General features: G+C 50.4%; 2 protein-coding genes across 3 annotated transcripts in view; both read left to right on the forward strand.

The window, feature by feature from the left end:
- Positions 1-4,996: 4,996 nt before the first annotated feature.
- RAB11B (RAB11B, member RAS oncogene family) lies at positions 4,997-22,405 on the forward strand. The gene is made up of 5 exons (XM_027742197.2): positions 4,997-5,114; positions 10,939-11,134; positions 13,012-13,205; positions 15,278-15,358; positions 20,560-22,405. The coding sequence occupies exons 1-5, from the start codon at positions 5,075-5,077 to the stop codon at positions 20,703-20,705; spliced, it is 657 nt and encodes a 218-aa protein (XP_027597998.1). The 5' UTR covers positions 4,997-5,074; the 3' UTR covers positions 20,706-22,405.
- A 3,157-nt stretch (positions 22,406-25,562) lies between these two features.
- The window catches only part of MARCHF2 (membrane associated ring-CH-type finger 2), a 35,184-nt gene continuing 34,508 nt past the window's right edge, over positions 25,563-26,238 (forward strand). Inside the window, exon 1 of one of the 2 annotated variants that reach the window (XM_027742196.2) lies at positions 25,563-25,599. The gene's annotated coding sequence lies outside the window, so the exon portion shown is untranslated. Of the gene's footprint in view, positions 25,600-25,955; positions 25,978-26,238 lie in introns of those variants that run through there. The other variant, XM_039386130.1, reaches the window with a different exon arrangement.

Consider the following 26,238-nt stretch of genomic DNA (forward strand, 5'->3'; position numbering starts at 1 on the left):
CAGACATGTCACCTCTGGCTGGGGACAAGGATTTGCTGGTGAGAGGAGATCATCTCCTCTCATCATCCAGGGTGGGCAAAAGCCTTTCCAACAGGAAGGGCAGACACAGGAGGAGCAGTAAAGACCTGGCTAAAGGAAGTTATACCTGATGTGGGGTTCCAGAGCTGATTGAAACAGAGAGAGGTGCTCATTTTACAGCAAGTATAATCCATCAGCTGTACAAGTCTTTGGGGATAGAGAGGAAATCACATAAACCACATCACCCACAGTCTTCAGGATAGGTAGAGAGAATTAATAGAATGTTGAAAGAAAAGACAGTGAAAATATGCACACACACTAATCTGAAATGGCCAGAAGCCTTAAATTTGGCTCTGTGGGATGTCCAGACTACTCTGTGACAACACGTAGGGCTGACACCAGCAGAAATTCTCTTTGGAAGGCACTTGGCTGTACCAGGACCTTATATCCCAGCTACAACCAGATTATTGGATAGATCTTGACCCAATGTGTTATATACATGCAGAAGGAGTTCAAAGAGCAAATTATGCTCAGTGGTATCAACCAATTCCCCCTGAAATACAGGTACAAGATACACAGCCTGAAGATGGAGTTTTAAACAAGATATTCTGTAGAAAAGCCAAATTAGAACCTAGATGGGAAGGGTCACGTGCTGTTTTACTGTGTTCCTGTTTTGCTGGTAAAGTTTTAGGTAAGGAAAATGGGATAAAACTTCTCACATCAAATGAGCAATGGATGATCTGTTCCATCACTTTCACTGGTGGTGTCCCCCAGGGATCAGTCCTGTTCAATGTCTTTATTGATGATCTGGATGAGGGCATTGAGTCCACCCTTGTTAAATTTGTGGACAACACGAAGCTGGGTGGGAGTGTTGGAGGGTAGGAAGGCCCAGCAGAGGGATCTGGACAGGATGGATTGATGGGCTGAGACCTACGATGTGGGAGTCAACAAGACCAAGTGCTAATCCTACAGTTTGGTCACAATAACCCCCTGCAGCAGCACAGGCTGGGGACAGAGTGGCTGGAGAGCTGCCCAGCAGAGAGGGACAGGGGGGTGCTGGTTGGCAGTGGCTGAACATGAGCCAGAGTGTGCCCAGGTGGGCGATAAGGCCACTGGCACCTGGCCTGGATCAGGAAGAGTGTGGCAGCAGGACCAGGGAAGTGATTCTGTCCCCGTACTCAGCACTGGTGAGGCCACACCTCGAGTGCTGTGTCCAACTCTGGGCCCTCAGTTCAGGAAGGATGTTGAGGTTCTGGAATGTGTCCAGAGAAAAGTGATGAAGCCGGTGAAGGGTCTGGAGCACAAGTCCTATGAGGAGCAGCTGAGGGAGCTGGAGTTGTTTAGGCTGGAGCAAAGGAGGTTCAGGGGTGACCTTCTCACTCTCTACAACCCCCTGACAGGAGGGGGGAGCCAGGTGGGGGTCAGGCTCTTCTCCCAGGTGGCCAGAGACAGGATGAGAGGACAGTCTCAAGCTGCACCAGCAGAGGTTTAGGCTAGACATTAGGAGGAATTTCCTCACAGAAAGGGTGATTAGATATTGCAATGGGCTGCCCAGAGAGGTGGTGGAGTCATCATCCCTGGAGGTGTTTAAGGAAAGACTGGACGTTGCACTTCATGCCATGGTCTGGTTGACACAGTGATGTTCAATCACAGGTTGGACTCAGTGGTCTCAGAGGTCTTTTCCAACCTTAGTGATTCCGTGACCCAGCTTCTGTGATCAACTGGTTGATAAATAACTAACCTCTGAGAATCCTTTGTGATTTTGTGTTGGTAACCATTTAATTGTGCACATGAATCTATATTGTACTCTATCCTCTGAAAGTCTTTTTGGCCCTAATTCTGTTATGTTTTTTAACTTGTGATAATGTTGTGTGTAAGGGCAGTGCTTAAATGGCCTGAAAGTTTTTTCTTCTTCCTTTCAGTGTATGAGCAGATGAGCTTCATTAAAGCAAAGGTGGGGGTGCTGTTTGGAACCCCCCAGTGCCCAGCCTGGGGGGAGCTGCAGCACAAGGTGCAGGTTGTACTGGGGGGGTGAATGGCTGGAACTCCCAGCAAGGGGCTGGGACCTGGCACTGACCCTTTGTATCACTAAGGGCTCAGGGCACAGGAGGTGCCTAGTCACTCTGGGACTCTGCAGAAGCCTGGAAACAGCGAGAGACCCTGGAATAAATATCAGCATCAGGATGGGCACAGACTGGGAGGGGGCAGAGGATAGGGGGTGCCTTTGTCTGGGGTCCCTCCCCAGGGGCACCAGCTTGAGCTATTCTGTGTCCCTGCACCACAAAGGAACCAGAGTCTGGGGCTGTGCTCTGGGAACCTGGGGGCTGAGCTGGTGAGGGGGACTGGTCTGACTGGAGGAGTGTGGGGTGTGTGGGGGTCACGTGGGGCCCCTGTGGGGTCACTGGAGCTGCTGCTGTGAAGGGGCTTCGGTCCCAGCAGTGACAGTCTGGGCTGGTGCCAGTGGGGCCCCCCAGCCAGATCTGAACTGTCAGACAGGAGTTTCCTTTACAGTTTGCTGACCCAGGTGGGACCCCAGGCCACTGGCTTGGAGGCTTGATGGCCTGTGGCCAATCTCAGGACATACGTGGAATCTCCAGAAAGGGTCTGCAAACTTGTTGCTCCTTCACTGACACATGGCTTGTTTTGGTGACACAGCACTGATCCTCCAATTCAAAACATACCATGAACCCGGGGGACTCCTGAACGTGAAGAATGTGGGGACTGTTGACTCCTGATTCCCTCCACATCACCCGGGGCAGCATCCCTCCTCTCACATCTCCACTCCCTGCAGCTCATGTTAAAACTCTACCCCAGGGGATTTTGAAGCTGGACGGCACTCACGAGGGTACCTCCATCACGAGGATATCTCCTCTTTAAAACTGATGACAACAGCTCCCAGGCATCAGAAGAAGAAAGTAAGAAAGTGATTTCCATCCAAACTGATAAAAAATAGCTTTGGTGATATTTTTAGTCCTCCCTCAGTGTTCAGTTCAGAACCAATTAAGTTACTTGTGATAATGAAAATAAGATGTTTTACTTCCACTGGGGAGCAAAGGCCTCCTTTGCAGATCAGCAAGGAGCCACCCTCCTCTCCCTCCTGTCACACAGCCACTCACTGGATGTGGCATTATCAGGTGTGGGAAACTCAGCATGGGATAATAGTCCTTCCCTGGAGGTTCTGCATCCAACATGTTCCAGCTTTGCTCCTCCTGATGCCATTTAACTCCTTGGTTAGATGCTCAACACCCCCTGGGTGTGCTCTAGTCATTACCCACCAGGGCCAATCCCTGGGGTCCTGTGGGAACAGGAACAGCATCAACGGGAGAAAGCAACACACCTTCCTGCAGATCCTGGTGTTAAAACTCCCTTTGGCATGGGAAGGCTTAAAAGTGCAATGCTCTGTGCTGCATGTGAGCACCAAAACCACAAAGGAAAGATTTCCTCCCCACTCCTCCAGCAATCACTGTCTGTCACAGCAGAACAACTGGCCCAACCCACTGTTAGGCTGGAGCTGGAATCTTCCCCAGGCCACTGGTTCTATGAATTTTTGGCTTCCCTTCCCTGCTGCTTCCGTTGCCTCATATGCCACACGGGCACCTGACCCCTGGCAGTGGGCTTGCAGTGTGTTTGCAGCGTGCTGGTTCTCAGACTGAGCCATGAACAGCCTGGCTGTCACTGAGCTGGACACCCTGCCGAGCTGAGGCACTGTCAGTCTGGCTGCTGCCTCTTCGCTGCCCCTACTCAATTATTAACACTCAGTTTTGGGAAATGGGACCCCTTGGACACCATGATCCCGTCTGTCCAGGGTGTTCGGGTGTCTGGGGGAAGCTGAGGGCAGCCTGGAGGATCTGAACCTCTCCCCACCCTGACATCACTCCCACTCTGAGCATCTCCCAAGGTGCAAAGCCAACTTTTTCGTCCCCCGTGTCTCAGCCTTGCTGCTGCTCCTCTGCGATATTGGAGACCCACTAATCCTTTAGTCGGATAAACACTCCTCGGGGGAGGAAAGTAGGGCAGACGTGCCGCGACGAGCACAGCCCGGAAAGTGAGAAACACCGAGCAGAGCGGCTTCCCAGCACATCCCAGAGGGAAGGAGGGAGGCGGCGGCTTCCCCCCATCAGGGTTTGTCCAACCCCAAATCACAGGCGTCAGGGCAGGGACGGGGTCGGTGTGCACAGGTCACCGGGAGGGGGTCCCCGGGGCAGCGGGGACACCCGGGGGCTCCCCGAGCGGCTCCGTGAGGCTGGTCCTGCACCCTGGACTGCGCTCCAGGGAGGAGTTGCTGCTGTCGGGAAGGAGAAGGGCTGTGGCCACAGCTCCGCTCTGGAAATCGCCTCAAGTCGTGCCAGGGAAAAAAAGGAGAGATGTTCCCCTTGAGCAATTGTGTCACCGCGCGGGGATGTTTTTGCCAGAACAGCCTTTTCGGCCGGTGTTTGGCAGGAAGGTGAGGCCGGGAGCGCGGGGTGGGGCAGGGAGCGGCCCCAGGGGGAAGCCCCGAGCCCCCCCTCCTGTTGTGCTGTGCTGACCCCCGGGCAGGGCCCCCCCCCCACGAGATAACACCACCCCCCCAGCGATCGGGGGATCATTCTAAATCAAACGGGGCGAACCCCCCACTGCCCAGAGGTTCCCCTTCACACGGGGTGACCCCCATTCCTTTGCATCCCCCTCAAAGGGAGTGACACCCCCCGAGGACCCCCCACCCCGCCGTGACCCCCCTCCCTCGGACACAACCAAACCCCGCCCCGGCCCCGCCCCCGGCCCCGCCCCTGCCCTCCGCCAAGCCCCGCCCCCACCCGCTCCAGACCCCGCCCCGTCTCGCAGGTTCCCGGCTCAGTCACTCAAGCCCCGCCCCCTCCCCAGCTGCCTTCCTTCGATTGGGCGGCGCCTCCCGCCAGTCAGCGGCGCGCCCGCCGCCCATTGGCCGCCGTTGATGGGTCTGGCGCAGCGCCCGCCTCCTGCGGGCTCTGGCGGGCGCTGATTGGCCCGCGCGGCAGCGCCCCCCCCCGGCAGGGCCGCGGTCGGTCCGGGCAGGCAGAGGGTCGGCGCCGCCATCGCCATGGGCACCCGCGACGACGAGTACGACTATCTGTTCAAAGGTACCGCCGAGGGGCCGCGCCCGCGGCACCGGCACCGCGCGGGGCTCGCCCGGCACCGCGAGCCGTGAAGGTTCCGGGGCGGCCGCCGCGGCCTCTATGTGCGGGGCGGCCTTGCGGGCCCCCGGCCGGGCCTGGCGGCGGGGAGCGGCGCGGGCCTGCCCGCCCCGCCCTGGGCCGGGCCGCGGGGATTCCCGGGGGAGACGGGGCCGGGGCGGTGCCCGCCGGGGCCGGGGGTGGCCGGAGATCGCCCGGTGTCGAGCCGCAGCTGGAAAAAACTTCAGCTTCGGTGGCGGCTCCTTGGCAGGGCCCCGCTGGGCGCCGGCCCCGCGAGCCCGGGAGCGTAGGACGTTCGTCTGGCTGTGCCCGTGGGGGTTTTACCGCTCCTGTGTCGGGCTCTCCAGGGCTGGGTGAGGGTTCCGTGCTGGCCCTCCTGCGCTGGCTCCGGGGGATCCCCCCGTGGGGTTTCTGTCCCGTGGGTGGTTCCTCAGCCCGGGCTCCTGCCCGTCCGGATCCTCGGGCTGACCCTTTTCCCGGAGCATCCCCCAGCTCAGCCTGTGTGGCCCGAGGAGCAGCGCAGGTGGGTGTAACGCTTCACCTTTCGGTTTCCCGGCCGGTTTTGCACCAGGTCTCTCCTATGGCAGAGTGGCTGAAACCTGATTTTCACCCCCAAGAGTTCGTTCTTGGTAAGGGCAGCGCTGGTGGTGCCGTCGGTGGGCGCTCAGGGGGCTGCGGGGGCCGCTCTCTGCCGTGACAATTTCGCAGGAGTTTGATGTCGGGACACACCTGGACCCTCGCAAGGGCAGCAGTGATTCCACTCTTCTTGTGGACCTAAGGAAAGAGCAAATCTGTGGGAAATATTTTATGGATGTCTTTGCCTGTTTGCTGTGTTTGTTTTACAGTCTTGAAGACAGTGAGGGGAAAAACCCCTTATTTTTTTCTCCGTCTGTAAAGAGGAGACCGACCTCCAAAAATATGCTAAACTGTCTAGGTCTAAAGTAATTCCCTTCTGAAGTCATTCCACTGTCTGTTTCCCAGGTGGTTTAATAACCAGGAACTTGAAAGCCTAAAAATTTTACTCCTTTTTTTCTTCCTGTGAATAGCCAATTAGGTAGGGAAAACTGCATTTGTCTTTTAAAAATACTCGGTGCTGCTTTGATATGTGGTTTTAATATTATCTGGAACGAGACTTAACCTGAAGCCATTTGGTCAGGATCTGTGCTGGGCTGGTGCTGGCACACTTTGTAGCACTTAGTGAAAACTGGGGGAGAGAATTGTCCTTTTCTGTGCTGTCTTTTGGGAGGGGTCATTGTGTGGATGGTTTTTTAAGAAATAAATAATCAAGCCTACAAAGAAACCCTTTCCTATCTACTCATTATTTCCTTCCTTTGAGACTTTTTGGGACTAGCCAAGAAATAATATAAATGGGACCAAGTGGGATGAGGTCTCTGCTGCAGGACCAACTCCCTTTCCTTTCCCTTCTGCCTCCTTCAATAGTGGAATTAAATATCAAGGGCAATGGACACAATAATGTCCAAGAGTTTGGTTGGCTTGTTGTTCAACTCCCTCTTAGCTACACAAATGGATTTTGAAGTCAGTTCTGTCAGTCACATGTAGTGGTCAGGGTTAGAAATAGTGATGTAGGAGGGTTTCAGTCTGGGAAAGTTTATTAATTTAAGGCTTGACCATTTCCCCTACCACTGTTTCTAAATGAAATTTGGCTGCACTCTAATTTTAGCTTTTTCATTTGCACCCATTTAAGCAGTTTGCATCCTGGCGTTGTAATTTTATTTAAGATGACTGCAGTGGTGCTCTAAAGTCACAGTTCTTATACTTTTATATAATGGAAGATCTGGAGCTGCTTGTACAGGAGCTTCTGTCATTTAGAATGGATTATATTAATGAGCTTGATGAAATGTTTAAAAGGCAAAGAGCCCCATTTATTGTTAGGCTCTCTCGTGGGAAATGCTGCCTCTAAATCAGTTTTTTGGAGTGAAAGTGGCCACGGAGTTGGCAGCAGCAGTTCCTGTGTGCAGCTGGTCCTGGTGTTCCCTGGTTCTCACTGCCCATCAGTGAGAGCTCCAGGAGTGGCCATTCCAGCAGGGCTGGACGAGTGTTACTGGTTTATTGGGACCAGCACGTGGGAGGTTTGGGGGCACTCTGTGGGTGTGAGTGTGGTTATAGTCAAAGCTGCTCTGCTGAACTAGTGCCTCTTTATCTTAATTCCAAATTCTCCCTTCTTTGGTGTGTGTCCCCACAGTCAGAACTGCTTGTTTTGTTGATCACAACAAAATGCTGTTTGTTACCAAATTGCCCGAGCCAACCTTTGGGGGAAGGAACCCAACTGTGTGTGCAGGGCTGGGCAGGGCAATGAGGCTGCTCGGGGGGTGTGACCCCAGCAAAGCCAGCGGTTCAGGGCTCTGCTCCCAGTTAATTTTGTAACTGGGACGGTGAAAAAGCAGGAACTTTTCAGGATGAGTTTTGAATGGGTCTGGAATTGAATTCATGACCTTCAAATAACTGTTAAAAATATCGGAAGGCTTGTACCTATTAAAATGTGATCTGTACGTTAATTTTGCTCTTGAAGATTAGCTATTATCGGTTTTTATTTTAAAAATTTAATTTTAAAAATTAAATTTGAGGTTGTGCAGATGTGTGCTGGCTCATCAAAAAGGCAGGGAAAAGCAGCGGTAGGAAAAAGAGCTTTCTTTTACCTTTGTGGGAATTCAGACTGCTCTGATTAGAGCCTCAGCCTAACAAAGGCTGTGCTTATTAAAAACAAATGCGTGTCCTATTAGTCACCAATATCTGGCAACCTTATGTACTTCAGATTTATCATGAACTCTGCTTAGGTGGTCTCTGCTAGAGAGAGTCTCAATTTCCTTGATTGTTCGAAAGAATATATTCTTTTTTTTCCAGATTAATAAAGTACTGTATTTACAACTCTATCCTAAACTTGTTCTGTTGATTTTCCCTTTCTTACTAACAATGTATTGCCCTAAATTTTGAATTCTGACTTCTGCTTGCTTTGTACCAGGATCCCGAGGTGTGGGGCGGGTGTCGGATGGTGGGACTGTGCTCTGGGTCTGGGTGTTGTGGGGCCTGGCCAGACGTGGGAGGCAGAGTGAGTTGGTGGATGGTGACTGGGTTGATGGATGGGTAACGTGGTGAACAATAACCCACCACTGGCACAGGGTGCTGGAGGAGGGAGAAATCAGGAAGGACCAAAGGACAGGATGTAAACAGGGTGCTGAGCGAGGCTTGTCTATGTCTTTAGAGCCATCTGATGATGACTGCTGCTAGTTATTGGTTCAGATCACCTCCAAGGGCATCTTTCCATCACCAGTGTGGCCCTAAGGGCCATTTGGGGAGTGAATTCATCGGTTCTGGTGAGGTGTGTTTAGGGAGTGTTGAGACTCTTGGCTGTCCTTTGGAACTTTCTTTTCTCCTGTGTCATGACCTCTGAATGTGAACAGGCAATGCTGTCTGGTGGCCTGTTCCCAAATTTAGAAACTTTCCCAAGATCTAAACACTTAGTCCAGTATGTTGAAGGTTGCTCAGCTCCCATAGAAAATAAAAGTCTGTGGGTTGTGTTTGCATGTGGGACCTCCAGCCTTGGCCTCTTTCTCCTGAAAGTGGAAACACTCATTTAATGCTCAAGACTGAGTATTAGCAAGAGGCACTTGGAGACTGTAGGGTAGAGAGAATGTTCTTTATTGAGCTGGGATCTGGTTGCCTTCCTTTAACTTCTCAAAAATGCTTCCTACAAGCTCTGCTGGAACATGGGGCAGCCCTGTGAAGGGACCCTGTGAGTGACTGGCCACAGGAGTGTGGAACCCCTGGAATTTTCTTCCTGTGACAGGTGGAATTAATGACTGGGGAGCTGTTGATGAGGTTTGTGCCCAAAACTGATAATTTTAAAATGCCAGAGGATGGGAGGTAACCAGAACCTGGAGAGGCAGCTGTGCTTTCTGCAGCTGCAAATTTGTGGGAAGGTAACTTCCTTCAGAAACAGTTGAAAATTTCAGGGATTTTCCCAGCTGGTCTAGCTTGTGTGGTGGATGTTCTTACCTTTGGTTATGGTCAGGGCTTTGCTGTAGGATAGAGCCTACTCCAGCCAGCAGATCCCTGTGCAAGATGGGTGACCTTTGGCCTGTTCTTGGAACACCCCATGGAATTAGTGATGAAAATCTGCTTGTCTGGAAAATAAAGCTAACAGAATCCTAGAGTTAGAACTCATAATAAAATGGTTTTTTTTATCTCTCTGTTCTCATACCCTAAAAAATGGTACAGGCAGTTTGCCCAGGAGGGCACTGAGCAGAGCTGGTTTGGGCTGTCCCAGCTGGGGAGTTGTGGTGCCTTCCCCGATCCGCTGGCTGCCCGTTCCTGCCTCTGCTGTGTTTTGCCTGTTCAGCTGTGCTCACACAATTGTCTGTCTGTGCTGTCAGGCAGATGAGATGCTGGGGGGGCCATCCAGAGCGTTTCAACAACCCCCCATGTCGCAGCAGAGCCAGGGTCCAGCAGCAGCCCCGGGAATGTGTTCCAGGGGCGGGGAGGCAGCGAGCTGGAGCAGGGCCCTGCCAGAGCTGCATCCTCAAACAATGGCCTGAGCAGAGAAAAGCTGTAATAACACTGAAAGACAAGTACAATCCTTGGCCCTGGGAGAATGCTGGTGAGCTCATTCTGGAAGTGTGCGATGAGAAGATTCTTCTGTAATTGTGGAGGGATTGGGAATGTTTTTTGCCTGTGTCTGCTTTTCTGTAGGAAAAACAGATCATATGAACGAGGGAGATCAGCAAATCTGTACTTTGAACGTAAGTAAGGAATATTCCCAAGGTTGAAGAAAGCTCCCAGAGACTGGCTGTCTTTTTTCCTTCTACTTGAGCCAGGCCACTTGAATTCCAAAGCGTGTGTGACACAGAGTTTGTGGAGCCGAAGGGAGGGTGGCTCAGCTGCTTCAGCCTTGTTCCTGTCAGTTGTTTCTTGCTCTTGTTGATAAGCCCCAAAGTAGAGGGAACCTCCTACCACAAGATGTAGCTTTTGTTTTCACAATTCCTTTCAGGAATTCTGGGCTTTGTGTGCTGAAGATCTCTCTGCACTAACATTTTTCTGTTAACATGGCAACACAGCGTGTGGAGGCAGAGCTTCTAGCTCATCTCTTACTTCTCATGCAGCCTACTAGAACTTGTTTTGCTGGATGAAGTTCTGCTTTGCTTTGTATCTTGCTTGTGGTATCAGATGTCTCCTATTTCCCCCTTTTTGTGGTGAACGTATTTGTGAATTAAATTATTGAAATAAAACACCCTGTATGACTCCAACAGGAACTGCAAATAATTGTTTACTTGGGTGTTTTGCGTTTTTAACAAAAATAGAGTAGGTTTATACTGTACAGAGGCTTTTGTTGGGCAGACAAGTGGCCTGTTGCCATGGCTGTAGTGTTTCTTAAAATGTGGCTTGCAGCCTTCCTCTGCCAAAGGTTGAGTGTGCAAGGGACATCTATCTCTGCCTGCTGAGGTGGTTGGGGCCTCCAAAGCACCTTTGGCTTTGAAAATTGCTCATTTTCACCTCTAAGTACTGAGCAATTTCTCATTTCCACCTCTAAGTACTGAGCACTGAGCAGCTGCTACCTACAGAGCAGCTTGGGGTGGTTTTGGGGCTGAGGAAAGCAAGCTGTGAGTAGCAGAGTCTGAGGTGTTGTCCCTGTAGCTCTCTCCTGTGTTTATGTGGCTGCACAGTTGCTGAGGGTGCTGCCTGCCAGGCCACACCGCTGCGCGGGGTCAGCGCCGGGGCGAGGAATTAATTGTGAAAATAATGTCTCTCCTTTCAGTTGTGTTGATTGGAGACTCTGGAGTTGGGAAGAGTAATCTCCTGTCACGCTTCACACGCAATGAGTTCAATCTGGAGAGTAAGAGCACCATTGGGGTGGAGTTTGCCACCAGGAGCATCCAGGTGGATGGGAAGACGATAAAAGCACAGATCTGGGATACGGCGGGACAGGAGCGATACCGCGCCATCACCTCAGCGTGAGTACCCTGCCTCTGCTCAGGAGGATTCTAGCAGGGGTGCTGCAGATAAATTTATGGGTAGAGAATTAATGAAACGTGTTTGGGACGTGTGACAAGATCATGACGACAGGCTCCAGTGTGGATCCCACTCGTAAGGTAGCAAATACTTTTGTCGTGTTCCTTGGTTAATATAACGAAAGTAGTTTCTAGATTCTCAAGTTACTGTTATAGAAGCAAATGATAGCTTAAATCAAAAGTGTGGGAGATTCTGTTGGAGTCTTGTGATGTGGTTTTTTGTCTGCCCTGGATGTGCTGTGTTCATCAGGTGGGGTGAGTGTCATTTTGGATGGAAGCTGGGTACTGTTGGCATCAAGTTTTGGTCCAGGCACAGTGGGTTACTGTAACACCTGTGGCATGGGGTCTCTGCTGCCCCCTCAGTCTTGAGATTGGTGGTATTTTTAGGACAGTCTGCAGCCACAAAGTCCTTTGAAATCTCAATGACTTTAAATTAGTCACAGCCCTGAAAATGAGGTCCAGGCACACGCTGAATAGCCAGGAAGTAGGAAGGCAACTGTGATAGTGCTGACTGTGCAGCATCAGGCACATCCCTGGTTAGGACAGGGTGGTGAGAAGCTTTCACCTATGACACCTTGTTAATCCACAGGGTGCCTTAAGATGTACCTCTGGGTGTACCTGTTTCTATGCAGGTAAAATTGTCTGGCAGAGGACAAAAAGCAAACCCTCTGGTCAGGCCTGGTTCTCCAGGGCATCTTCTGATCAGTGAGTTGATTTTTTGTTATGTTACAGAGGTGTATCAGTTTCTAAAGGTAAAAACCTGTTTCTGAGTCATGCACAGGTTGAGCCACTTTCATTAAACTCAAGGTAAGGGGAACTTTGTCAAGATAGGAGAAAACCAGGAGAACCTGGAGCCCATAGGGAGCAATCTATAGGGAAAGGGTTGCAGAACCAAAGCAGTGCAGAAGCAGATGTAAGTGGCAATTTCAAATTGCATATTTTCCAGAACTATTAGTGTGGTTTCCAGGATTTTTTTGTGACCCTTGAATTGTTCTTTCTGCTGTAAAAACTGTTGCTGAGTCTGGTTCAACAACAACAGGCTTGGCTGCTGGGAACCAGTGCAGCTGCAGCCCTGTGATCCTGCTTCTCCTCTGTGCTGGCACGAGCTCCTGCTCCACACATGGCTCAGCCAGTTCTGCCTGCTCGGCCAGCAGGGACAAGGGAATGTTTTCTGCTGACTTGGTGCCCTGACTTGGTTCAACAACATGTCAGACAGGTGCTGGTAGGATTGTGTGGAAGAGAGATATGGGCATTATAGGATTGATGACACAGATTGGCTTGTGCTGTGCTGAGCCCTTGGCTTGTGCTGAAATGGGCCCAAACCTGCCCTGAGGGAGCAAACTCTGTTCTTGGATCAAGTGTGGGTGGTGACAATGAAGCCCAGAGTCTCCTCTTTAATTTGTAAGAGAGGCAGGAGATATTTGAAGGATCAGGAGCAAGTACTGACATTTTACTAAGGACTGTTTTCCTAGTAGAAGGTTAAGTTGTGACTTCACAAAACGTCCCAGCAGTACCAATTCTGAAATGGTGGGTTTTTGTGCCCACTGTCTGAGCAGACTGAAAACGTGCTGGCCTCTGCAGGCTCTCCAGCATTTTGCTACATACACTGGGTTTTTTTAGAAATGCCATTAGAGGAAAAAAAAAAGCTGTGTTTGGAACTTGGTTTTGGGTTTAAAAAAAATAACAAACAACCAACGGCAGTACTTTTAACCAGCACAACTTTTTCCAAAGTGGAAACCAGCGTAGCAGAGCCAGGTGCCAGGTTTGTCGGCGCGCCTGGGACCGAGCTCTCTGTAAAGGGCTGTGCCTCGTGGTTGCAGGTACTACCGGGGTGCTGTGGGGGCTCTGCTGGTCTATGACATTGCCAAACACCTCACCTACGAGAACGTGGAGCGCTGGCTGAAGGAGCTGCGGGACCACGCCGACAACAACATCGTCATCATGCTGGTGGGCAACAAGAGCGACCTGCGCCACCTCCGCGCCGTGCCCACCGACGAGGCCCGCGCCTTCGCAGGTTGGTACCCGGGCAGGGCCATCAGCAACCCGTGGGGCATGGGCCCACCTGCTCTGCCAGCTCAGTTTCTATCTCCTGGTGTTCCATAAATTCAAGCTTTTGCCACAGCACTGTTGTAAAGGAGTAGTAGTAGTAGTTTTGTGCCTGCACAAAATCTCAGCAGTGAAGCCACAGCCCTGCTGGGAAGTTAAATGTTCCAGTGTCTTCTCTTGCACCAGAGCAAACTGGTGCTTTTGTCAGAGCACTGAACTCTTGTTCTCAGCTGGTGGCAGGGGTTGCAGGGGACTGTGCACCAACAGCATCTTCTGCGGAGAAGGACCTGGGGGTCCTGGTGGGTGACAAGCTGAGCATGAGCCAGCCGTGTGTCCTGGGGCCAGGAGGGCTGGTGGGATCCTGGGAGGAGCATTGGCAGCAGGTCAGGGAGGGGATCCTGCCCCTCTGCTCAGCCCTAGGGAGGCACGTCTGCAGAGCTGTGTCCAGGTCGGGGCTCTGCAGGACAAGAGAGACAAGGAGGTCCTGGAGAGGGTCCAGCAGAGCCACAAAGATGGTGAAGGGTCTGGAGCCCCTCCCTTCTGAGGAAAGACTGAGGGAGCTGGGCCTGGTTAGTCTGGAGAAGAGAAGGCTGAGAGGTGTCCTCATCAGTCCATCCAAATATCTCCAAGGGCTGTCAGAGGATGGTGCCAGACTCTTTAAAAAATTTATTTTTTTTTTTTTTTTTTTAAGTTAAAATAACTTGTCTGGTTAACTTGCGTGTGGTTTGGATTTTTATTTTTTTGTTGTTATGTGTTGTTTTGGGTTTTTTTTAAATCATTATTTTTGGTTTGGGTTTCTCTGTTGTTTTTTTAAATCTAGTGGTGCTACATATTTTTGAAACCCTGTCCTTGAGCTGCCTGATAGCTGGAGATTAAACACTTCCTCTAACGAGGCTAGAAACAGCAAACAACATTTAGAAGAGAAAATGCCACAATAGAAACAAAAAATACCACAACACAAAATATCTTTCCTTCCTTCCTAGAGGCCTGGTTCTGCTGAGTAGATATCAGTGTGCACAGCTGCAAATGAATGCTGAACCTTCTCCTAGATGGGCTGGTTTCTGCTCCAGAGCACTGATGCACAGAGTAGTGTCATCTTCTCCCTTCCTTACCTGTCAGAGCACTGGTCAAATACTCTTTGGCCCCTAAAGGCCTGGGGACATTCAGCTGACTTCTGTGGGGCTGTCAAGCTTGGAGGTGGAATTTAGAAGTACAGCCTTTAAAATACCTCTAGAAATATTACCAGGGCTTGCTTAAACATGCTCTCTGAAGTTTGCTGGTAAGTGAGTACCCTGTGGGTCATAAAACCACTTCATATTTTCAGATGAATGAGAAGTGACATTTATCTGAGAGAAGCAAAACAGGTTGGTGTGTGCCCCAAATAGCCTATTAGTTTGGTCACTTGGTTCAGCTTCTTATTTTTTGCCCCTGACTTTCTACTAAGGCTGTTTTAAATTGCTAGCAGTGGTCCTGGTGCTGCTGTTTAAGTTCTGTGGCTGAAACATTTGCCTGTTCCTGGGCAGATGGGACAGAACCATTGTAGGTGTGAAGTTTGGGTGTCAATCACGTTCTTTTCTAATAAAAAAAAAATCTTTTGCACTGTAAGAGGAAAGAAGCAAATGGACTGTCTTACAGGGGGTTCTGGTGATTTGGCAGTGGTCTGGTTAGGAAAGTGTAGGTCTGTTGATCTTTCTGGGGTGGCAGAGGAGAAGTGTGGCTCTGTGGCAGCTGACTTGCTTTTGCCAGGGCTCTTGCTCAAGGTACTTCTGGGTGTGATCTGTAGCCAGAGGAGAATGATATTTTGTGTTGCTTGACTGAGCAAGGGCTGCAGTGGAAAATGTTCTCACACTGTGGGCAAAGGAGATGTTGCTGAAACACAGCAGCTAAATGTGTAACAAAGTGTTCCTTGTGTAACAGGGAAAAGGAAAAACAACTGTGCCTTGGCTGATGTGGCCTAAAAATAAAGGTAAAAACCTCAAAGTAAAGGTGAAATAAAGGGTTATTAAAGTTTTTAACTGAACAACTTTTTATTTATTGCAGAAAAAAATAATTTATCTTTTATTGAAACATCTGCTCTGGATTCAACAAATGTAGAAGAAGCCTTCAAGAACATCCTTACAGGTAGGGTTTGTTGAGGATTCAGAGGAGCTCCTGAGGTGGTGGATCTTCTTCATGGGCACGTTTTGCAGTTATCTGGAATGTTTTGGAAATGAATGCTGGGAATGATGGTTAGTTTCCAGGCCTTCTAATCTTACCTTTGTGTTCTGCCTCCCACTGCACACATACCTTTCTGCCCAAGGACAGGGTTTCTATCTCCTGGTGTTCCATAAATTCAAGCTTTTGCCACAGCACTGTTGTAAAGGAGTAGTAGTAGTAGTTTTGTGCCTGCACAAAATCTCAGCAGTGAAGCCACAGCCCTGCTGGGAAGTTAAATGTTCCAATGTCTTCTCTTGCACCAGAGCAAACTGGTGCTTTTGTCACAGCACTGAACTCTTGTTCTCAGCTGGTGGCAGGGGTTGTAGGGGACTGTGCACCAACAGCGTCTTCTGCGGAGAAGGACCTGGGGGTCCTGGTGGGTGACAAGCTGAGCATGAGCCAGCCGTGTGTCCTGGGGCCAGGAGGGCTGGTGGGATCCTGGGAGGAGCATTGGCAGCAGGTCAGGGAGGGGATCCTGCCCCTCTGCTCAGCCCTAGGGAGGCACATCTGCAGAGCTGTGTCCAGGTCAGGGCTCTGCAGGACAAGAGAGACAAGGAGGTCCTGGAGAGGGTCCAGTGGAGCCACAAAGATGGTGAAGGGTCTGGAGCCCCTCCCTTCTGAGGAAAGACTGAGGGAGCTGGGCCTGGTTAGTCTGGAGAAGAGAAGGCTGAGAGGTATCCTCATCAGTCCATCCAGATATCTCCAAGGGCTGTCAGAGGATGGTGCCAGACTCTTTTCAGTGCTGCCCAGAGACAGCAATGAGCATTGAGGAGCAGTGGCCATAAACTCAAACACAAGAAGTTCCACCTCAACATGAGGAAGAACTTCTTTCCATGGAGGGTGGCAGAGCACTGGAACAGCTGCACAGAGAGAATGTGGAGTCTCCCTCTCTGGAGACATTCCAAATCCACTTGGACGTGTTCCTGTGTCACCAGCTCCCCGTGACTGCCTTGGCAGGGGGTGGGACTGAATGATCTCCAGAGGTCCCTTCCAACCCCAGTTGTTCTGTGATTCTGTGAAGCTGATATTTCAAAGCAGTGTCCCACTCTGAAAAAAGTAATTGGCAAAGAACCCTTAAAAGTCTTATCTGAATAGGAAGAGGGAGATCAGGCAGGTATTGGTTTACTGCTCTATTTCTGTCTATGCCAAGAGATCTGAATCTTGTCTATAGAGGGGACAATTTATCAGTGTGTTTGTTCTGTCTCTTGAAAAACTCTTTAAGGTCCATACAGTGAACATGAAGAGCTGACAAGATCCAATTCCTTACTAGAGCTGAATTCTGGGCCAATTAACTGCCTCTATAGTCTTGTCCCTCTAAACTCTTTTGTAAAGTTGTGCTTGATCTGCATGTCCCACAACATCTCAAGATGGGCATTTTCTGAGCTTTCTTTGACCAGATATCGATTTCAGTTAAACAAGAACAGGCCTTTGTTCTGGTTCTACTTGATTATGGAGCAGTGTCTGGTCTATGTTGCTTATTGGATGCTGACCAAAAAAACTGGCTTTGCCTTACTGTTTCTTGATTATGTATCAGTGAGAGTCTATTACTGGAAAAAAAGCTGAGCATTAATAAGGTGAATTCTGAAGGCAAGCTCTTTTGGGATCCTTTTGCAGGGGTGTGCAGGGAAACACTAGAAAGTATTGAGGTCACTAAGTCTGTTAGTAACAGAAATGTGTTGCAATTAGAGGAAGATCATAGAATCTCAAAATTATTTGGGTTGGGAGGAACCTTAAAGCTCATCTTGTTCCAGTCCCTGTCATGGGCAGGGACACCTTCCACTAGCCCAGGTTGCTCCAAGCCCCATCCAACCTGGCCTTGGACACTTCCAGGGATAGGGCAGCCACAGCTTCTCTGGGAAACCTGGGACAGCCCCTCACCACCCTCACAGGGAAGGATTTCTCCCCAATCTAACCCTGCCCTGTGTCAGTGGGAAGCCATTCCCTGTGTCCTGTCCCTCCAGGCCCTTGTCCAAAGTCCCTCTCCAGCTCTCCTGGAGCCCCTTTAGGGGCTGGAAGTTCTCAATAAGGTCTCCCCAGAGCCTTCCCTTCTCTAACCTGAACACCCCCAATTCTGACCCCAAGGTGCCCAAGAAGAGGCAGGCAGGAGAAAAAGGGTAGCCAAGCTGGTTCTGTAAGTAAAGAGCTTGACAGACTAGGAATGGGGTGTCTTTGCTGCCCCGCAAGATTTGTGTTATTGGAGCTCCTGGTGAAGCAACTGGAGAGTGAGGCAGAGCTGCTGGTGCTGGAAGTGATTCACTGCTGATTGGGACCCTTGGCTGGATCTGAGACAACTTCCCCGGCACTTTGAGACAGTGTCCGTGGTTTTAGTGCTCTGAGCATAGTTCATCAGTCACCATCCATCCTGTCTGCCCTTGCAGTGTGGTCCTGAGACTGACCCTGGGTAGAGAAGCTGGCCTGAGGCTGCTCTAGGAGAGCCCTGGTGCTGTGATAGGAGTCAAGCTGAGGTCAGGCCTGAACTCAACCCCCTCTCTCTTGGCAGCATCCTGGACTCCCAAAAGTGTTGAGATTGTCCAGTTCAGGTAGTGTGTGGTTCAGGACTGATTAGTCCTGAAAAGGCTACTCCTGAAGTGTTTACCTGGGGGAGAATCATCCTTCTGAGAGGAGAAGAAACTTGGGAAAATGTGCTGTGTAGAGCAGTGAGTTGGGAACCACTGCAGCAGACTTGGAGGAGGGAAGAGGGTGGGAACAGCGGGGCAGGAGTTTCCTTACTGGCCACTCGTTTGAGATCACTAAAGACTGGAAGAAAAAACCCACAAAACACCCCAAAGAGGTGCTACCCCAAAGCAGAGGGGGCTTGGCAATGACTCGGAACAGCTTGTATTCAAATACAGCACTGAGCAGGAAAGAAAGAGGATGTGACTGCCTCTGAACAGCTCTCCTCATCCCTTTCAGCAGAGAGCTGTAGGCAGCCAGTGGCAAAGAGAATGGCCTTGGGTTAAAGGTTTCCATTTCAAACAACATAGATACATGCAGCTTCTTTAAAAAAAAAACCCAAACCTAACAAAAACCCACCACAAACCATCCCTGTACAGCCCCCCATGATTTTTAATCCTTACTAAAGGCTCCGTGTGTTGCTGTTTTGGGGCTGTGGCTGCATGAATGTGACCATAATATTTACCACAGACTTCCAGGGAGGTACTTGCCCTTTTCCTGTTTCACAATGGAGGGAAGTTGGAACACAGGCTTTAGTCAGTGAAATAAGTAATTTAAAAACCTCTCAACTTATATTATTTCTACTAACCATGCAAGTTGAAATGGTTTGTTTCTGAAAGCTTTTAAACTGGCAGCCTCTCTTCAGCAGTTGCAGCTTTGTGGGTCTGTGTGCTTTCAGGCATAAACTAATTTGAGTCAAACGAATTAATTTGGATCAACGTGGGATTTTATGGATCCATGTGGCTTTTTCCTGTTATAAGTGGGGAAACTGATTTGTTGCAGGGAGGAGCGTTGCTGTTCTTTGGTGGTAGCAGCTTCCCAGGAGCTGAGGTGGGAAGCAGGGAAGTGTCACTGCTGCTGTGCAGGACGTTTCCCAGCATCCTGGTGATTGGCATTTCTAGAGTATGTTTCCCTCTTTTTTTGAACAAAAAGAAAGGAAGGATATTGAGGTGCTAGAGCAGGTCCAGAGGAGAGCAACTAGGCTGGGGAAGGGACTGGAGCACAAGTCCTGTGAGGAGAGGCTGAGGGAGCTGGGGCTGTTCAGCCTGGAGAAGAGGAGGCTCAGGGGAGACCTCCTCACTCTCTGCAACTCCCTGACAGGAGGGGGGAGCCAGGTGGGGGTTGGTCTATTTTCCCAGGCAACCATCAGCAAGACAAGAGTGCATGGTCTCAAGTTGTGCCAGGGGAGGTTTAGGTTGGATATTAGAAAGAATTTCTTTACAGAGAGGGTGCTCAGCCATTGGAATGGGCTGCCCAGGGAAGTGGTGGATTCTCTGTCCCTGGAGATTTTTAAAAAGAGACTGGATGTGGCACTTTGTGCCATGGTCTAGTAACCACAGCAGTTGTGGATCAAGGGTTGGACTTGATGATCTCGGAGGTCCCTTCCAACCCAGCTGATTCTATGATTGTGTGATGCTGTGATTGTGTGATGCTGTGATTGTGTGATGCTGTGATTGTGTGATGCTGTGATTGTGTGATGCTGTGATTGTGTGATGCTGTGATTGTGTGATGCTGTGATTGTGTGATGCTGTGATTGTGTGATGCTGTGATTGTGTGATGCTGTGATTGTGTGATGCTGTGATTGTGTGATGCTGTGATTGTGTGATGCTGTGATTGTGTGATGCTGTGATTGTGTGATGCTGTGATTGTGGGATGCTGTGATTGTGGGATGCTGGGATGCTGTGATTGTGATGATGCTGTGATGGTGTATTAGTGTGATGCTTGGGATTGTGGATGCTGTGATTGTGTGGATTCTGTGATTGGTGATGCTGTGATTGTGTGATGCTGTCTGAGATGCTGTGATTGTGTGATGCTGGGTTGTGTATGCTGTGATGATGCTGTGTTGTGGATGCTGTGATTGTGTGATGTGATTGTGTGATGCTGTGATTGTGTGATGCTGTGATTCTGTGATGCTGTGATTCTGTGATGCTGTGATTCTGGGATGCTGTGATTCTGGGATGCTGTGATTGTGGGATGCTGTGATTCTGGGATGCTGTGATTCTGGGATGCTGTGATTCTGGGATGCTGTGATTCTGGGATGCTGTGATTCTGGGATGCTGTGATTCTGGGATGCTGTGATTCTGGGATGCTGTGATTCTGGGATGCTATGATTCTGGGATGCTATGATTCTGGGATTCTCTGTTTAGAAATGAGCATTCCTGCTCCTTTCCAATTTAAAACCCCCTTTTAATAATCTCCATGTTCATGGAGTCATTGAAAAAGAGCGGGATGGGAAGTGCTGTTGTGGAAGACAGCGAGGACTATTGTCTTAATAACTTATCCAGACTGAGCCGGCTTATCCATTCCAGAGCCGGAGAAGCCAGCCAGATGTTACACGTCACATCTGGTCAGACTAGATTCCCTGGTTAAATGTTCTCGTTCTCGGGTTCTAGCACGTTGTTGGTCAGGCTGGCCCGTGCCCTGCAGGCTCTAACCCCTGTGTTCTCTGGCAGAAATCTACCGCATCGTGTCGCAGAAGCAAATCGCCGACCGGTCCGCGCACGACGAGTCTCCCGGCAACAACGTCGTCGACATCAGCGTCCCACCCACCACCGACGGACAGAAATCCAACAAACTCCAGTGCTGTCAGAACCTGTGACCTTCTGTAGATGACTCTCGTGCCCTTCACTTCGTCTGTGCTTCATTTAGAAACTTGTGTGCACTTCTTATCTCCTGTGATTCAGTGACTCCCCCCTCCCTCCTTTTGCTCCATTCCTGAATCTCCCCTCTCATGTTAGAGCTTTAATTGTAGGGCTAACATCCCCCTGCCTCTGAAACCCCTTCCATGTGGTGACTTTTGGGCTTGAAATGTAGTCACTGATCTGATAGACATGTTTGTGTTGGAACATCTGCTGCTGGATATTATCCCATGGAACACTCTTCTCAAATGGGTTTGTTTTGGTTTTGTTGGGCATTTTTTTTTTTTGAGTTTGGTGGTTTGGGGTTTGTTTTTGTTTTTTCTTTTAGTTGTTGTTTATTTTTGGGAAAGGAACCATGGGGACTTGACTCTAACAGTTGAAGAAATAACTACATTTAGGTGACAAGGTTTTTTCCTCCCATAGTCAGATATTTTTTTTTCTTGTGTTTCTGTAAACATGGGGGAGAAATTAAACTAGCTATCCTACCAAATGCTCTGTTTTCTGTCCTGATAAAGTCTCACAGTGAGGATTTTAGTGGCTGCACACACATAAGAAAGCTGTTGAAAATAACATTACTTATTCTGTAATTACCCCTAATACAGTTAGTCTGGCTGTGTAGTTTACTGTTTCCTGCTTGGGAAATCTTTCTCTATTCTTGTTTTATTTGGGAACAATGAAGTATGTCTGCATTGCTTTCTCTGCCACCATGAATGCCTGTGCAGGCTTTATGAAGTGGCTTAATATTTATTCATAGCTTATGTTAATCAGTTAACATTATTGTACAGTAAGTGCCAGCGTATTGATTTCAGAAACCTTTTGCAACCTGTATGAGTAGGCTTCTTTTGTACTGTAGGTCAGTGTCTGAAAGCAGGATCTGCTCTAGTTCCAGGGTTTTTTGCATGCTGCTTTTTCTCTAGATCTCTCCTGCCCCTGTTTGAGTGAGTGAAGCAATATTTTCATGTCACGTATATACCTGCACTTGTAAGGGTTTTGGTTGTTGTAGAGAAACACGATACTTTATACATTTTGTAAAACTTCTGCAGATCCATAGCACCTGGAATTTTCTCTTCATGATCTTTCACTATTGACCTCTGGTAAAATGCATATTAGGATTTCACATAATAACTACTAACCTGTTGTTTTCCTCTTACTGTTTTACTGAACTGCAGACTGTAATTCTTAAACGATTGTACTCCACTGATGTAACAGATTTGTCATCAGCAGGGCTAACTACTCTAATTCTTTGTTGTGCTGAATGGGAAGAATGTTACCACAACTCTGTGTAGTCAGTCTCTTGCTTGCTTGTGCAAATCTTCTCTGATGGCTTCTCATCACTCACTGGCTCTTGCACACTTGCATCCCCTCCGGTATCTGCTGAATGTTCTGGTGGCACATACTGGGTGAAATGATCTGAAGGAAGAGCTGGAGACCATCTGCTGCTCCCTGAGGGCTCGTGGAGCCGTTTGCAGTGAGTTTTTGCTCTGTATTCTGAGCCTGTACCTCACTGGATGAATCCCAGCTGCATATTAGTGAGTTGATATTTCTTTTCTGATACAAAGCAAATATGAAACTGTGAATTGTGCTTGAAGGGGGAATCTGACATTCCAGTCTCAACTGTTCTGTCTGGTTACGTAATAAAATTAAGGGCGGTTAACTCTGATGGCTTTTCTTTCATAAGGTTTCCAGACCAATGCCTTTAATTTTGTACTGTATACACTGAGAGGGCTGCAGCTCACAGCACAGGATGCACATGGTGCCTGGCACTTCCACTCTTCACCTTTGTTTGGAGGATACATTCAGGGGGAAGGGGTGCATTCTTGCAGCCTGGTCCCCTTGAATGAGGATATGAATTCCTCTTTAGGCATCACAGTGCTCCGTCCTAAGGGTGTCCTAGTTTGGGAAGCACTTTCAACACTTGGTATTTACTTCAGTAGCATTCTGTTGAGAGAAGGTGGGAGTTGGGTTGTCTCCTTTTTGGTGGTCCTAGACCAGAATATAACATGCAGTCAGTGTTTAGGCAGCTGGCAGTGAGAGAATGGAAAATTCTGAAATATTGAAAATACTTCATTCAAGAACAAGTGGACATTAGTGGAGCTGAGCTCCTTAATTTTTGAATACACTTTTTATAAAGAAATTACTTGGATAGCATGAGGAGGAATTGTGCTGGCAAGAAGACCCATTAGTTCAGGGTGGTGTATTAACGTGCTTACTCTGCAAGTCCTGGTCTTAACATGAAGTTTCCAGAATCAGTCTGGTCTGGTGTAAGAAGCTGAGAGGCAGTTTAGTCACTTCCTTGTTTCTTAAGAGATTTTCTTTAGCCTTTGACATTGTGGAAGACTCTAAACTTTGCCTCAGAGTCCCAGTGAAAGGTCCATGTCTAGCCCTGAGCACAGGGCTGTTAGTGCCAACAGGAAAGAGGACAGTGGGCCAGTTCTGCCTGGTTAAACCACCATCCTGTGCACAGCCCAGGGAAAATGCTTTTGATCTGGAGTTCCTGGTGTCCTGCTGAAGCATTGTGCATCCTCAGAAACTCACCCACAACCCAGCCCACTTGTGGTGGAATTGCTGGAGTTGCCAAGGGGAAGACTTGGAGGAATCCTGAGGAAGCTGGAGCTGCTGCAGAGCTGTCTGACATTCAGAGAAACTCTCCAGTAGCCCAGAGTCCTCAACTGTGTTTTCCTGTTGTGAAAATGACTGGTTATGTGTAACCTCACCTGGACTGCTTCATCCTGCAGCTTTGCTGGCTCTGTGTCTCTCAGTATTACTGTCAGGAAAAGAGAAAAGGTTCCATCTCTCTTCCATCTGCCAGAAGGGATTTGAGGGAAGAATTTGGCTTATGTAAAACTCCTGGTGACAGGAAAGCTGCCTGTGAAAGAAGGAATGTGTGCTCTGCTTGCTTTACTTGGATGTTGAGAATGACTTTCCTTTAAACTATTGGAAGATAACACTACAAAGCCCTGGGTCAGTAACACAAACATCAGCCCAAGGCTCCTGCTGGTATCTAGAACAGATCCTTTAACACAGAACTAGGCAAGAGTGTCCTGCTGTCTCTCCTGTTAGTGATGGGGAGGATGAAGACCAAAATTCACACATAAAAGTGATTTGGTCCTGAGCACACAAACAGCTAATTGGTAAAATGAATTCCTTGGGTGGACTGAATCAATCAGACCTCTTCCTGCTGAGCCAGTGCTTACAGACAGGTGAGTTAGTCTGGGATCTCCACTGAGAGTTGGAGCCTGCATGGGACAAGGAAGTTTTGTTCACAGGGAAGTTTTAAAGCTCTGTACTTGTGAAAATCCAGTTGCAAAGTGACTGCTTGGGGCTTTGTTAAAGAGATTTTAGTGTGTGCTGCGGAGACAGTCAACATTTGGTAGGAGGAAAAGGCACTTCAGTGCCTTCTTGCCCCTGTGACAGGTTAGTTCAGAAAGATGGTGCATCCCAGAGATGCCCCTGTTCAGGTGCTGTTCTGTGACCCCCCCAGTGCGTGGAAGGGCTGGGGATGGGCAGAGTGCTCTTGGCTTGGGCGTGGTAGGGGTTGATCTGTGCCTTTATTTGAATCAGTCACTTACCAAAAGCTGTTGGAAAAATGTGCAGGAGGTATTTTTGCTCTCTGGTGCTTTGATCTCTGCGTTCTGTACTGCTCCAGAGGGTGTCGGTGGGATCTGTTTGTGGCTGGGGCTTGCCAAGGCTTGGTGATTGTTTCCCTCCCAAGCATGAAGGAAGAACTTACTTAGAGGTTCTGGACTCTGTAGAAGAAAAGAAGATCCCAATGAAGCGACTCGGTCACTTAGGGAGGCCTCTTTCCTTCATAAAAACCTAAACAAACAGTATTAAAGGCAGGGGCCTGAATTTCAACTAAGAAAAATCAGACAATTGAGGATGAAGACTAAGTGTCCTTCAAGTCAAACACAGTGAGCTGGGGCTGAAGGGTGGATTCTCTTGGCTTGCAGACTCTGAAATACAGTTGGAATGGTGATTTGTGGAACGTTTCTGTGGAATGACTGTCTGCAGGGCTGCACTGTTTCAATAAATAACAGCAATTCCTATTTTACACTGGTCAGATAATGCACGGCAGTGTTGTCTATCAGGCTTCGTAGGCTAAAAATAGCACTGGACCTTTATGCTACCCAGAGGAGAGGTTCCTTTCATTTACTTTTATCCCTGGTTCCTGTGTTAAGTGCAATTCACTTTGTAAATACACACATCCCTCGATTTTTGTGCATGGTTATGATGTATTGTGGATATAAAGGTTGCCAAATCATCCCGTGTGTGCGTAAAGTTCTGTTCCCAGGCACGGCTGTGGAAGAAGAAGGTGGGGATGGAATTCCGGACCTCCAGAGGACGAGCGCCGGGTCCAGAGGGCTCTTCCCCGGGGGCTCGGCGGGGGCCGGAGGAGGCGGCTCTGGGCGCTCCGGGCTCGGGGGGCTCGGGGCTCGGGGGGCTCCGGGCTCGGGGCTCTGGGGGCTCCGGGCTCTGGGGGCTCGGGGCTCTCGGGGCTCGGGGCTCCGCGGGCCGGGCGGGGCCGGGCGGGGCCGGGCGGGTCCCCCGGCGCTGAGGGGGCTCGGCCGGGGGCGGGACCTCAGCGAGGGGGCGTGGCCTCGTGTGGGGAGGGCGGGGCTCCGGCCCGGGGCGGGGCTCGTGCGCCCTCGCCATTGGCCGCCGCCTGTTGCCAGCCGGGGTCACGTTGCGACGCCAGCGGGTTCCCCGCAGGTCATTGGGCGCTCCGGGCGCGGCGTCACTCGGGGCGCGGGCGGGGATTGGCGGGGGGCGCGAGGGGGCGGGGCCAGGGCGGCCGCCGCAGCCGGCGCTGGGGCGGCGCGCGCCGCGCGGAGGGGCCGCGGGCCGGGAGCGCAGGTACGGGGGGGGCGGGGGGGGGCTCCGGGGCGGCCGGGCCGGCACCGCGGCCCTGACCTGCTCCGCTCCGCTCCGCTCCCGGCCGCGGCGTCCCGAGGCCGGGCCGAGGCGTGCAGGCCGCTGTTCCCGGGGCCCGGGAGCCCTGACAGCCCGCCCGGTGTGCCCGGCGTGTGACGCCGCCCGTGCTCGGGAGCCGGAGCCGCAGCGCGGGGCTCGGGGCCTGTCCCGGGGAGCAGCTGCCGCCGGTCCGGGCTGCGCCGGGTCCGCCGAGCGCCTGAGCCGCGGCCCTTCCCCTCGGGCGGGGCGGGGCCGGGCCGGGCTGGGCCGGCACCGTCCCCCCGGGAGCGCCGGGGGTGTCGCGCACGGACATCGCCGGAGGTTCGGGGAAGCGGCGTTCGCTCCTCAGGCTCCTTTCCCCCGGGTCTAAGCCGTTGTCAGGAAAAGGTTCCGTTGCCGGCGGGCTGCCCTGCCCGTTTTTTCTCAGCTTTTGCAGCGTCCCGGTGCCCGTTTGTGACCCCGGCGCTGTGTGCACGGGCACGCTGCCTTGCGGAGCTTGGTACAGAGCTCTCCCCAGAGAATGGGCTCAGTGTCACAGCACTGCTGAAGAGGCTGCTGCAGTTGTGTGTTGGGGCACCAGCT

This window comes from Pipra filicauda, unplaced genomic scaffold (assembly GCF_003945595.2).
Source record: "Pipra filicauda isolate LSUMZ 115617 unplaced genomic scaffold, ASM394559v2 scaffold467_size714961_pilon, whole genome shotgun sequence".
Taxonomy (NCBI): Eukaryota; Metazoa; Chordata; class Aves; order Passeriformes; family Pipridae; genus Pipra; species Pipra filicauda.